Source organism: Mercenaria mercenaria, chromosome 9 (assembly GCF_021730395.1).
Source record: "Mercenaria mercenaria strain notata chromosome 9, MADL_Memer_1, whole genome shotgun sequence".
NCBI classification, from domain to species: domain Eukaryota; kingdom Metazoa; phylum Mollusca; class Bivalvia; order Venerida; family Veneridae; genus Mercenaria; species Mercenaria mercenaria.
Window position 1 is genome coordinate 63500882 of NC_069369.1, and position 13941 is coordinate 63514822.

The window sequence follows — 13941 nt, forward strand, 5'->3', positions numbered from 1 at the left end:
ATACGCTTTCCGGTCATTTCAAGTCCAGTCTAAATTCACGAAAGCGCAGGAAAATCTATGTCTTTGAACGGAAAGGTCGTCATGGCATTTTAAAAAGCGCACGACTAAATATATTTCTTTTCTGTTTTTAGCAGCTGTAGCGTGACACTATTTTTCTTACAATATATCTATAATTAAAAATATACTGAAAGGAAAATGCACAGATATAGAATTTGATTTCATATGCAGTTCAATCTGACAATTATAGCCTATCAATCTAAATAATAACAGTCCTCTGTATTGATAGATATATCCAACCTTCTGTAAAATCGCCAGATTCAATATTTAAGCGTTGGGTTAAAATCTGTGAAAAAGCTGCCGGGGCTCAATCCATTGTTATTTTATATATAGACGGTCATCAACAGACTTTATACAAAGGTTACAGGGCCAATAGTAGTAAACACTTGTAAGTTGGCGAGCGTAGCGAGCCGAAAAAAAACAACGAATGGCCATTCAAGGGTATTTTGGTGTAATGAAAAATGCAAACTTTGTAGAAAAAGGGGGGTGCGATCGCACCCGTCGGACCCCCTGGTTACGCCCTTGATTTTTTTATTATCAAAGATAGCTGTAATCTATTGTGCAAACAAATCGATTCGTCATGTCCTTGAGATCAAGTGTTTAAGTCATGTGATACTTTCGGTTATTGTATCAGTGTTGTGCATTTAGACTTATTGTATAAGTGTATTTTTAATGTATCGGTGTTAAATAAGTAAATAAGAGTTTGACATTTACACACGGAATGGAAGTTTATGTATTCATACTTAAAGGAAATTAAGGTGAAAATTCAATATGGCCGTCGCTGGCCGTAAGACGGAAACAAAATTGTCAGCAATCGGAACATCACTAAACATTTCGCATAATTGTGGACCTTGTGAAACTGATAAGGACCATATTGAAGCCTTTGGGTACTGCGTAGATTGTGAGGATTATCTCTGCAATGTTTGCTTTAAGTCGCACGGTAAAAACAAAGCGTCTAGACACCATAAACTTCTCACTTATGATGAGATATCGACTGAAAATGTATCTCAACTAAAAACCAGTACATGTACGGAAATATGTACCGTACATAAAAAAGAATATGTAAAGTTTTTCTGCCCAGAGCACAAAGTTCTCGGATGTAATGACTGTATGACACTCGGTCATAGAACATGTGTAATTCAGTACATTCCAGATAAATGTAAAGGTATATCAGACTCCTTGGAGTACAAAACCACAGTAAGTAAATTAGCACAAGAATTAGAAGAAATAAACTCGCATATTGTGAAAGTTAATGTCAAAGATGGCATTGCAGAAAGTATGCATGCTCAATGTATAAAAGAACTAAACAATTTCCAAGCTCAGTTAAATGAACGCATTGATCAACTACGAATACAGATCCAAAACGATGCCGACAATATAAAGTCAAAAAATAAAGAAGACAATCAAAAAGTCGTAAACGCTTTGCACGAGAAGAAATCTAGACTGGAAGAAGCCGAGTTTGATATAAACAAACACAAAACTGCAAATCAGGAAGGACAGCTGTTTATAAGCATAAAAAGAGCACAGTCCGTTCTCCGCGAAAAAGAAAAGAACGTGGGTCACATGTCTGTTACGAATGAGAATATGCTTTACAAATTCGAGCCTAGCCATCGCCTTAGGAGTATTCTGGCAGAACCAGACATTTTTGGGAAGCTAAATCCACAAAATCCAGAATCTGTCGAAACTTTGGGTATGTCTGTAAGATGAGTTTCTCACCGCAGTCATCAAAATGCATCAAACATAAACCATTTGAAGTATTAATTTGGTACATCAGTCTGTCGGTCAGTAAGTGCTGATTATGCATTGGCAACGTTGTTAAAATCAAGTGTCTTAGTCAATCATTTGTGTTCAATACATCTTTATTGTTTAAAGCTTTAAAATTTAGTACGATGTATTCTGTATGATTACTTTACACAAATTTTATTTCTAAAATGATTTAGTTGCAATGATATACATATGATGGCCTATACATTTTGTATATTGTTCAAACAGTAGTGTTTAATCACGTTTCCTTTTACGATATATTATCTAAGAGCTATGTACATGGTTAATTAGTAAGTTTCTTCAATAATCAGAACCTGTCACAAATGGTGTCGTCGTCCTCAATGTCCCAGAAGATTTGACACGTGATGCTGTGAAGATGTACTTTGAGAATGTAGGACAAAGTCAGGGAGGTGAAACAGAAACAGTTGATGTTCATGCTGACCAGAAATACTGCCTAGTTTCCTTCAAAGACCAAAAAGGTAGAAATAGATAATGTAACAGCAGCCGGATCGGGGATAATGTGCTTGGCTCGAGTTCTTTTTCAAGGCTTGATCCTACAAGGCAAACGAGGGACAAATTTAAATCGGCACGGTAAAATTTGGGAAAGCCGAATACGAACTTCTGGGACACCCCTCGTACATATCACAGCAAGCTACTGTTACAATGATACTTTTATTACATATGTCTGCCTATTTGTTTTTGTTTTCTTATTTTAGCAAAAATGTCATGTAACCTCACTGAAATGAATCTTTTTTAATTGACCACGGCATAAAGCCCAGGCACAGAATCGGTGTAATATGGCTCTTATTTTAGCATACCTGAGCCATAGGCTCAGGGTGAGCTATTGTGATCGCTCACTGTCCGTCCGACCGTCCATCCGTCCGTCCACCCTTTCTTTTGAACAACATCTCCTCCTAAACCATTAGGCAAATTTTGATGAAACTTCACAGAGATGTTCCTTGGATGGGCTTCTTTAACATTTGTTAAAAAAATCGAATTCCATTTAGAACTCTGGTTGCCATTGCAACCGAAAGAAAAAACTTAAAAAAATCTTCTTATATATAATATCCAAAACCACAGGTCATAGGGCTTTTATATTTGGTATATAGCATCATCTAGTAGTCCTCTACCAAGGTTGTTCAAATTGTTCCCCTAGTTTTACATAGACTTAAATAGGAAAATATATCTTCTTGTCTGAAACCACAAGACCTAGGTCTTTGATGTTTAGTATGTAGTCTTGCCTTATGGTTCTCTACCAAGATTGTTCAAGTTTTGTCCCTTGGGTAAAAAGAGGCCCCGCCCCCGGGGGTCCCAAGTTTTACATAGACTTATATAGGAAAACAAGTTAAAAATCTTCTTGTCTGAAACTGCAAGGCATAGGCTTTTGATTTTTGGTATGTTGCGTTGCTTAGTAGTTCTTTACCAAGATTGTTCAAATTATGCCTCTTGGGTAAAAAGAGGCCCTGCCCTGGGGGTCCCAAGTTTTACATAGACTTAAATAGGAAATTTTTTTAAAAATCTTCTTGACTGAAAGTTCAAGGCCTAGGCTTTGATGTATATAGCATTGCCTAGTGGCTCTCTAACAAGATTGTTCAAATTATCCCCCATGGGTGAAAAGAGGTCCCGCCCCGAGGGTCACATAGTTTTTATATGAGTTATATAGGAAAAAATACTTCAAAAAATTATCTGATCATGTTTCCTAGACTGTTTAATTATAATTACCTTATGACCCCAAGTAATAAGGGGTCACTTGGCTGTAACCTTGATCTACTGACCTACTTTCTTGTTTTTTAAGATACAGCCTTAAAATTTTGATGACATGTACAGTTTTGCACACCGATCTTAAAACTGACTTTCTTGACCATGAATGTGACCTACTGACCTACGTTCTTGTTTTTTAAAATACAGCGTTGAAATTTGGTTGACATTTACAGTTTTGCACACCGTTCTTAGAACTGATTTTCAGTGACAGTGAATCTGACCTCCTGACGTACTTTCTTGTTTTTTAAGATACAGTTTTGAAATTTGGATGACATGTATAGTTTTGCATGCCGATCTTTAAACAGACTATCACTGACCATCAATGTGACATACTGACCTACTTTCTTGTTTTCTAAGCTACAGCAAAAAATTTGGACCACCTGTAATATTTTTTTTACAGATTTCAAAGGTAATCTTGCATAATCTTTCCCTTTTCCCACTCTCCTAATGTTCTTGTTTTTAAAGCTTTAGCTAAGACATTTGTTCAAGCAAACAACTCTACTCAGGTGAGCGATATAGGCCCATTATGGCCCTCTTGTTTTCTTTTTTTTTCAGTTCGTATTTTAATCTGTGTTACTGAGTTAAGCCGTTTATATTACTAGAAATACTGTCAGAACCTTAAACTAATTCCAATAAAAAGTTTTATTGATGATTTATAATCTTTAGTTACTTGTGCAATACAAGAAAAAAGTCCTCAAAAAAAATCGAAGCCACACTCTTAAAATTATGTGGTACTAAAAGGCAGCTTCCTTTAGATATATACAAAAAAAATGCAGATTTATCTACTATACTATGAAATCATAATTATTCGTAGGGGACTAATATTCGTGAATTTCGTAGTCGAGTCAATCCACGAAATTTAATCCCAAATAACAAGTAAAATTACCTTTCATTTTATGCTCAAAAGTTGAAATCCACGAATTCACATCCCCACGAAATTGCCGTTTTGGCCAAACCAACGAAATTTCATGCCCACGAAATTAAATGATTTTACAGTATATAGAATAAAATTGGTATCATTTCTTTGTTCACATGCATGTATTACATAATAAAGCACTTTAAGAAACATTTTTGTAAATAACTGCTGTACCTGTAAAAGAATTTCGAGCAAATATTGATATAATTCAGTACCCCACCCATATACAGTAACACTTCAAATACCTTTTTGTTTAACGAATGCCCTATGACCGTCTCTTTCTTGTTTCCGACTTTTAGATACACACGTTTGGTGTTCAACTCCTTTTAACTCCAATGCCGACGAGTTTGTTTTAGAAATATATGTATGTAAATTCTTTGTTCTAAATTTGGACCATTATGTTCTGAATTTTAACACCCAATGGTCTTTCAGACAAAGATAATAAAATACTAAACGTAGCGTACCAGTACTTGCTAGAAATCTTAAAATATTTTTTTCTGATACTCAAAGCAAACATTTATAATAGTATACCAGTAGCTGAACAATACAATGCATGATCCAACGGCTACAATATTAATTAAGAGGTTACTTCAGAATTCCAGATGCACTTTCTAAAAATTAAGCCATGATATTTTTGAGGACTTTTTTCCTGTGTTTCATTTCCTTGCATATTGCTTATTCTACACCAAAAAGTTTGTGTTGGAACTAGAACTGTTTGTTGTAACGTAAGTAAACAACTGCTCTTACAAGCAAACATGTTTATTTTTGTTTTACAGTTGTCCAACGTGTATGTGAGAAAAGAGACCGTACCATTTCCGGTCACAATGTTACCATTCACATGTGTAATGAGTTTCTCGGACTACCGTATTCATTCACGCTGGAAGATCACGATCCCAATGTATTAAAGTACCTCAAGAACAAGGAATCGAAACGGACACAAATTGACAAAGAGTTATCAAATAATAATGCCAAGATTCTATGGGATGAAATTCCTTTACGCATGCAATTATTGTTTAGAAACGAGGATAAATGTCGATGCAATCGTCTGCGGGCTTGGAAGGAGGAAACAAAACGGGTGATTAAAACATTTGCCGACGCTATATCTATCAAGGTGGTCGCTTTCTCAGAGGCTGTTTGGGGAAATGTCGTAAAGGCACTTGAGACAGTTGTAGTTTCTAATCCTGATAAAATCGCAATTTGTGTTGATAAGGTTGTTCATCAGGTATATATAAGTTGTGATGATGGACATACTGAGGCGGACATAGATATTATTCTAGAAATATTAACCCCCTTTGAATGCAAAACAGAAAATTGATTACACATACGTGCATAATTTTGTATTTTCGTGTGCGTGTGTGTTTGCTTGCTTGTGTGTAAGTGAACGTTTGCAAATACACTAGAACCATTTGTCAGTTTATTTTTATTCGTGCTAATAGAGAACAATTATAATGATTGTGTCTTCAAATCATTGTGAAAACCCCTTGTATTGTGAAAATAGTACATTAAGCTTTATCCTATATATGATGTTGTTGCAGGGTGACTTTAGACAATTCTTCTCTGTTTGTTACAGGTTTTTAATTTGTTTTTACATAGACACAGGCCTGCCGGCGTTCCTACTTTTTTCTAACATTTTCTTTCTTTTTTAAATGACTCCTATTTTTTCCTACTATTTGATGAAAACCTCCTACTTCTCCTACTGTTTTGCTTGACATTAAATAGGAAAAAACAAACAACCTTTTCAGTAGGTGTATTTTCAGATGACCGACTCTTTGATATGTTGCTGGCAGTTCCTGGAGCCATTTGGTGCCTCCTGAAATACATTTCCTCAAATAAAGTACCTATAATCCTATCAAACCATATCTTAACCTTTGGAAACTCCATAAGCATAGTTTTTGCCCTGTGATGCTCTAGGCAGAGGGTGCTTAATTGATTGTATCTGAGTGCTTAAATAGCCAATTTTATTAGTGCTTTTATTTGTTTTTTGCGTTACTAACCTCCTACTTTTCCTACTTTTTTGTCAGCAAACCTCCTCCAATTTCCTACTTTTTTGTGTAGGGACCTCCTAATTTTCTTCTACTTTTTTGCAAGGCCATGCTGGAAGACCTGTTGAGAAACCACTTTTCGTTTAGGTCAGGCAGTATGTATTTTAATTCAGTCACGAGCAGTCCAGTGGAAGTATCAAAACATAGACATGATAGGTTTTTAAAACAGATAACACCGCTATACTCTGAAGTCTGCACAATCAATTCAATGATTCAATATATTTTTTTAACTCCTGCTGCGTATAAAAACTAAATGTTAAACTCACTGGCGCCAGACCAGAAAGAAAATGCCTCTGTACATGTTATACCCTACCCCTACGTATTATATAAGAACCATGGTCATGAACGGGAAATATACTAACCCGTTTCAATCGTGCATTTCATACCTAAAACACGCAGTTCGGTAAATGTGTACTATGGATATCAAACAAGTGGTAATTTATCTTCCATTGTGTACCGGTCACATTTCTTCATTACATCTTATCTAAGAAAAACAACGCGTAGTTTATAGTTATTTCAACGTTACACAAAAGACTTGCTTGAACTTCCCTGGTGAAGTTCCATTCTAGATTATAAAACCATTCTGATTGGCTAATATGAAAATGTTTGTCAATCGTCATTTTACTACACGTGTTCGCTAAAATGTGAAAATGCGGCATAAATGTGCAAAATGAATAAAATAAACAGAACAGAAGCAGACCAATGTACGATTTCAAATTGAAGATCATATACAAGATGAATTTCATTCATCATTTCGGGTTTTTTTTGTGAAAATGTGATTTTTTTAATTCTGTTTTTGTTTGTTTACATTTCGCCAAACACGTGCACACTGCCGTGACCTCTAGACCGGATGTTCATTAGGGAAGGTCAAGCAAGTTTTTTCTGTAACGTTGACGAAAGCATAAAATATGTTGATAATCTCAGCAATATGGAATATTGAGACAATGTGACTGGTGCACGATGGAAGATAAATTATCGCTTGTTCAATATACTAGCACGGGTGGTAAACGCGCAATCCAATTCCCGCCGGGAATACGCTTAAAATGGGTTGCGCATCGTCCGGTGCTGGTGTTGCGCGTAAAAAAAAACGAAATTGAGGTATGTGAAGTTATGTTTTTGCTTAGTATGAGACAAGAATAAATTTTCTCGAAAAAAGCAAAATGCTATTCGACACAAATATGATAATACATCATATGTGTAAAATATCTGGTTTGTAATTTATGATTCGGCTCTATTATTACGAAAACTCAGGCGACAAGAAGCGTAAAAAAATAATGAAATCAACAAAAATGGAAGTTTCTGACCTCATATGCCTAATCTGAGGACATCTGATGCTTTTTATGATAACTCAACTGTTTTGAAGTAACGAATATCAAAATTATTTGCTTCGAATCCTGCTTACGGGGACAAAATTGACAAAAAATCATCGGGAATGGGGTAGCGCACCGGGAATGGAGTTGCTCGTATACATCATAATGTATATAATGTATACGCGCAACTCCATTCCCGGGGCGCAACCCCATTCCCGATTATTTTTTGCTAATCTTTCCCCCAAAAGCAACATTTCATTTAAGTGTATGTAATATTCATGACTGTTTTTACACGTGTTTGATCATTAGAAGCATCACATTTCCAGAAAGAAGGCACACGAGTTAGAAAATCTGCATTTTTCATGATTCCATGCTTTTTTGACAGCTCGAGCCAGCAGAGTTTTCGTGATAACAGAGCTGATTCTTAAATTAATAAGTTGGTATTTCACACATATGATCTTTATTCATTTTTGTGTCGAATAGCATTTTGCTTTTTTCGAAAGCACTCGTAAATGTGTCATTATTTACAAAAACAAAAACCCACCTACCTCGATTTTGTATATATTGATGCGCAACACCAGCACCGGAAGTCGCGCAACCCATTTTTAGCGTATTCCCAATGGGGATTGGATTGCGCGTTTACCACCCGTGACTAGGTACAAATTCACCGAACTGCGCGTTTAAGTTGAGAAATTTACAATTGAAACGGGTTAGTATATTTTCCCGTTCATGACCATGGTTCATATAGAATACCTAGGGGATTGGTATTACATGTACAGAAGCATTTTATTTCTGTTCTGGTGCCAGTGGTTAAACTACGTTTACTTCATAGATAATGATTTAGAAATAAGAAATCAGTTGTATTGGCTATTCTTTAATATTATTAACAGTTTGTCATCACGTACGTTTAGCTCCGTATTTTCAGTAAGTAATGTGAACAAAAGAGGGCATGTAAACAACCAATAGAAGGACGTACAAATTATTACTATGCTTTATCAGTGTGCACATTTTGGTATATTTATCAATGCATGTAGATTTTGATAAGTTTGATAAGTTTATGTACAAGAGTAATGAGTATGTAGATCACACAAAATAATATTGAATATAAAATATTAGTAAAAAAGACATCACTTAAGTGTTATATCAATCATTTTTCGAAATGCGGCCGGTAGATGTAACTGTAAGTACAAATCAATCACATAAAGACCTACATATATTCCATATCAATAATATCTGATGGGGTTCACAACAACAAATTCACCGGCACATAACAGTCTTGTTACCAGAAGCATTCACGTCTAGTTGAACTGGTTTTGAGTATGTCTGTAAGGGGTTTGACTGTGTTACTGGCAACAGTTTTGCATTTGCTATAACATTTTGAAAACCAGTCTAATCAATATATTTTCTGAAGGTCATCCATTAGCAGATTCTTTCAACCAAAATTATAACATACTCGGATTGATTGAATCTGTCCGCGACAGGAAATTAAATGTGCAACGCTGATCAGACTGTTCTTAAAGGACAAGCAAATATAAACATCACTGCGTCCAAGTACGGTGATATTGTTAACAGCCGCGACATGACATACCAAGCTAATATAAACCCTGCTACTTTTGATAATAAAGTCTAAAATGATGATTTCGGTTGCAACCAACCAGTACTGAGTCCACTGAGTTGTTCATGTGTGATGAAACGTTTGTGGTACGTTTGTCTTGCGCCCTCCAGCTTAGCTCAGTAGGGAGAGCGTTGGTCTATGGATCGCATGGTCGCGAGTTCGATCCCCCGGGCGAGACGTATGTTCTACATGACGATTTTGATAAAAGACATTCGTCCTCCACCTTTGATCATTCATGTGGGGAAGCTGGCAGTTACTTGCGGAGAACAGGTTTGTACTGGTACAGAATCCAGGAACACTGGTTAGGTTAACTGCCCGCCGTTACATGACTGAAATACTGTTGAAAACGGTGTTAAACCCAAAACAAACAAACGTTTGTCTTGCAATTTTACATTCAACGTTCCGGTTTCAGACAGTCAATATTGCACTTATATCAATTCATCACAATGGAGACCTTTTCGGTAGTTTTACTACACCATCCCGTGATCATAATTTACTATGTACACTGACGTGTTAGATTTATAATTGATAACGGCTTTGGACGATTCACTTCCTCGAATGGAGAATTTATAACCCAGATGCATGTATACGTTACAAAAAAAATATTGCTAAATGTAGGATTTATGCAGTTATGTAAATATGAAACATCAAAATGCAAAATATTGTAAGGTGAACGAAATGCGGATGATAAAAGCTACAATGCAAAAAAAAGTGAACGGGACATTTGATTTGTTAATAAACACTTCTTTGCATTTAAGGGAGTAGCATACCATGAATTTGTGTATGCGCATGTCAGACCGGAAGCAAATATATGAATTGACGATAACAATTACGACAAACAAATGTTTGTATATTCATCACATTGATCTGTCTCTGATTTGATGCTAAATGATTGAATAATTCTGCAATATTCAATAAATTGCCCACGGAACGGTAAAATACAATAATGTTTTAAAATGACGTCATAGATACCATGAAGTTACGTCTCAGCAGCTTTTATGCACATGCACTGAAATGCCGAAAGTAATGTAAAAATGGTTGTTAATGATTAACTTTATTGGTAAAGCAAGATTAATTATAACAGTAATATGGATAGTTTCATTGAAATATCTATATTTCCATTTTCCTTGTTAAATTGGTATTCACATACTAATAGCTATTAAGCTGAATCTGCCCTTTATTATGAAGAAAAAATTGCAATATCGTATTACCATGGACGCCAACCACGTAACCTATACATTCCACTGTTTTCAACACTATGGCCTATGATGTTTTAGCTACGCAGTATAAGCTTCTTAACTGTATTTCAAAATGCCCCATAACAATAACAATTGCAAGCACACATGATATTAGATGAAGAGTATTGCCATCTGAAGCAGGAACAATGCGCCTTTGTAAAAAATACATCTTTGGAAAAACAGGAAAAAGGACAAGATTTATAATAAGATATTCTAAAAATCCTTGTTGCAAAGCTTTCTTATAATTGTTAAAGTACGATAATGTACCTTGTTAAGTGTTAGAAATTCTGCTAAAAGTTGATATTTCATTTTGGTCAAAGAAAATGGCACTGAGAACGTCAAAAACACGTTATATTCTCGGGTGAAACACAATATAGGGAACAGTAGTGTTGCACTTGGAGGTGAAAAAATAAGTTCTTAATTTTGGCAAAAAAAGTATTTTTCTACATAGTAGAGTGCTTGAAGTATAAGCAACTTAAGTGGTTTGCTGGTATTTGCATCTGAAATGTAATTTTTAAAGGCTGATAAAATGCATATTTTTGCTGGTTACGGACACTACAAGTGGTACATTTTGTAAAATAAAGCTTCAAATTTATGATAAACTTGAATTATATTTACTGTTTTGTAGGACAAACGCATGGAAATACATAATGCAAGGCAAAAATAGGACTGAGAAAGGTATAGATACTGAAAAAAGAAACATATTGTTGGATATTACTTTGTTGCTAAAAACATGTATATTTCAAATCATCTGACATCTTCAATTTCAGTTTTAATGATGTAAACTTAATGAAAAATCAACACAAATTCTGTCTTTGTTGAAACAAAATGACTTAGATTAAAGGGAAAGTGATTAATTTTCAAAAAAATCCTAAATATTGATAGATACAAGTAATTGGTTACGGACACTACAATAAAGCCTCAAGAATGGTTTTGCATTAGATTATGTCAAAAACATTAAATCCACTCATGAATTATTTGGTATAATGTTAAAATGATATCTGAATGGAAAGTGTATTTAAATTTGATATTCTTCAAACAGAAATATACAACTTGCCAAATTAAAACCAATGAAAAAGAAAACAGAAAAACAAAATCTGAAAACTTCCTGTTTTCATGAAATCTTGTAACTTAACAAGCAATATTAGGTTCTCTAATTGATACATTATTATCAATACTTTGTATTCATATCACACAACACTTACACTTATTTACTCAAGAATGTCACTAACCAGAAAAAAGAAATTAAGTTCATGGTTATGGACACTACAATATGAATTATCTAACAAAAGTACACATATCTATAATCTTTTTGTAACTTTTTTTTTTCAGATGTCTTGGTGTTGAAAATGTAGCCCTATTATCAGTCATAGTAGATTCATCTATAAATGCAACAACATTGTCTCTTGTCTCCTATGACAGATCCTGTTTGTGCGGACACATAAATTTCTTTCTACTCTTTTTTTCCTTCGTCATGTGATTTTGATATTAGTTCTGCTTTCTTAACTAATCTAGTTTTGAGTTACTCTTCTCTACTTCTTGTCGCTGTCTCTTTCTACAATCTTTCTTTCTTTCTCTCTCATTTTTCTTTTAATTTTCACATTGGCCTGGATTGAGTTTCTGCCTTTCTTGCCATTTAACCTCTTCTAACCTATTCAGCATTTTTGTGCCTTTAAAGTTTCAGCACTGCAGCTGCCTCATCAGATCAAAACTCTATATCTGAATCACAAATGCACAATGAAATCAGACATACTTCTACTTTATTATAAAGCAATTAAATTGCAATATAAATTTAGATATTATAACCATACGACACAGATGTGCACACATACACAATCCATTGCCCATTCTCTATAAAGCAAAAATGATCATAACTGCCGCCAGTAAAAATATACTCAGAGAAGATTCCTTCCCTTCATCTGCACATAAAGCTTGTTCATCTGTTAAAGTTTGAAGCAAATCAGGCTAAAAGTTTTGGAATCGTTGACAGGATTTTCCCCTATCATACTATATTCCCTATAGCAAAAATTATCAAAGGGCCATAACTAAAGTAAAAACAGTCACGGAAAGAATTTCTCCCTTTACGGTCATCTGATCAAGCTTGTTCATCCGTGAAAGTCTGAAACAAATCAGGCTACTAGTGTTGGAGGAGTTGGACACATAAAAATGTTTCTCTATATTCCTTATGATTAAACAGAAACTATCAAAGGGCCATAACTGTAGTAAAATAGTCACAGAAAAAATTCATCGCTTTAATGTAATATACACATCTTGAGCTTGTTCGTCTGTGAAAAGTTTGAATCAGGCTAATAGTGTGGGAGGAGTTGGACACAAAAGATTTTTCTAGATATATTTCTATATAAAAATATCATAGTATCATAACTGTGGTTAAAATAGTCACTGAGAAATTCCTTCTTTTATGGCTATCTACACATCAAGGTTGTTCATCTATGAAAGTTTGAAGCAGAGCAATCTAATGGTGGGAGGAGTTGGACACACAAGATTTTGAACGAACTGTTGGACGTACATACACAGAGCAGCAACACTATATGCCCATCACATAAATATAAAATCTCATCTAAATGAATATACATGTACCTGTCATCACATGGTTTGTACTTAGTACTTCTTGAAGAGATTTTTCTTTCATTTGCAAGTTTTTAGGTATTACTTTTAATCATAAATACTTGTAAAGATTTATTCACTTGAATTGTAAGATGTATAATAATCCAAACAGAAATTTCAGTAATACTGGATGTTTTTTTACATTGTTTTAATTTCTGTAGTGTCCGTAACCAGATAACACCGCCCCTCTGAAATATTTTGAAAGGAAACATTGTAAGCTACATGAATTTGAATTATCTTAACAATGATGCTCCTGAAGAAATTTGTCTAAGTGAATAACTGTTAATTATCATTATCACATCTTTACATTTTTAATATAAATCTGTGCAATTTAGATGATAAACATGATTTTTAGCACTTTTGAACTGTATCTATATTTTTATATCTGAAAATATTTGTCAACAAATACATATATTTGTTTTTTTCTCAATATTAATAAACTTTGAAATGATAATTTTTCATTTTTCTGTAAAAAGATGCAAGTTTTAATTTTTTTCAGCTCTGGTTACGGACACTACAGTTTCAAGTAGCATTACTAAATAGACAAAATTTACCTTTTATAGTGAAATTATTAATAGACTTTATTAAACTTGTCATCAGTGAACCTTTTAAA

At 34.4% G+C, this 13941-nt stretch overlaps 1 protein-coding gene across 1 annotated transcript; it reads left to right on the plus strand.

Moving 5' to 3' along the window:
* Positions 1-614: 614 nt before the first annotated feature.
* On the plus strand, positions 615-5905 carry LOC123547281 (transcription intermediary factor 1-alpha-like). The gene is made up of 3 exons (XM_045334255.2): positions 615-1747; positions 2133-2300; positions 5275-5905. The coding sequence occupies exons 1-3, from the start codon at positions 829-831 to the stop codon at positions 5811-5813; spliced, it is 1626 nt and encodes a 541-aa protein (XP_045190190.2). The 5' UTR covers positions 615-828; the 3' UTR covers positions 5814-5905.
* Positions 5906-13941: the final 8036 nt, after the last annotated feature.

What these genes read in the sequence shown, in the direction of transcription:
- LOC123547281 (XM_045334255.2), top strand. Translation starts at nt 829, where the DNA reads ATGGCCGTCGCTGGCCGTAAGACGGAAACAAAATTGTCAGCAATCGGA. An exon ending in AGAATCTGTCGAAACTTTGG is followed by an intron (nt 1,748 to 2,132) that starts GTATGTCTGTAA and finishes TTCAATAATCAG; the next exon opens with AACCTGTCACAAATGGTGTC. An exon ending in TTCCTTCAAAGACCAAAAAG is followed by an intron (nt 2,301 to 5,274) that starts GTAGAAATAGAT and finishes TTTGTTTTACAG; the next exon opens with TTGTCCAACGTGTATGTGAG.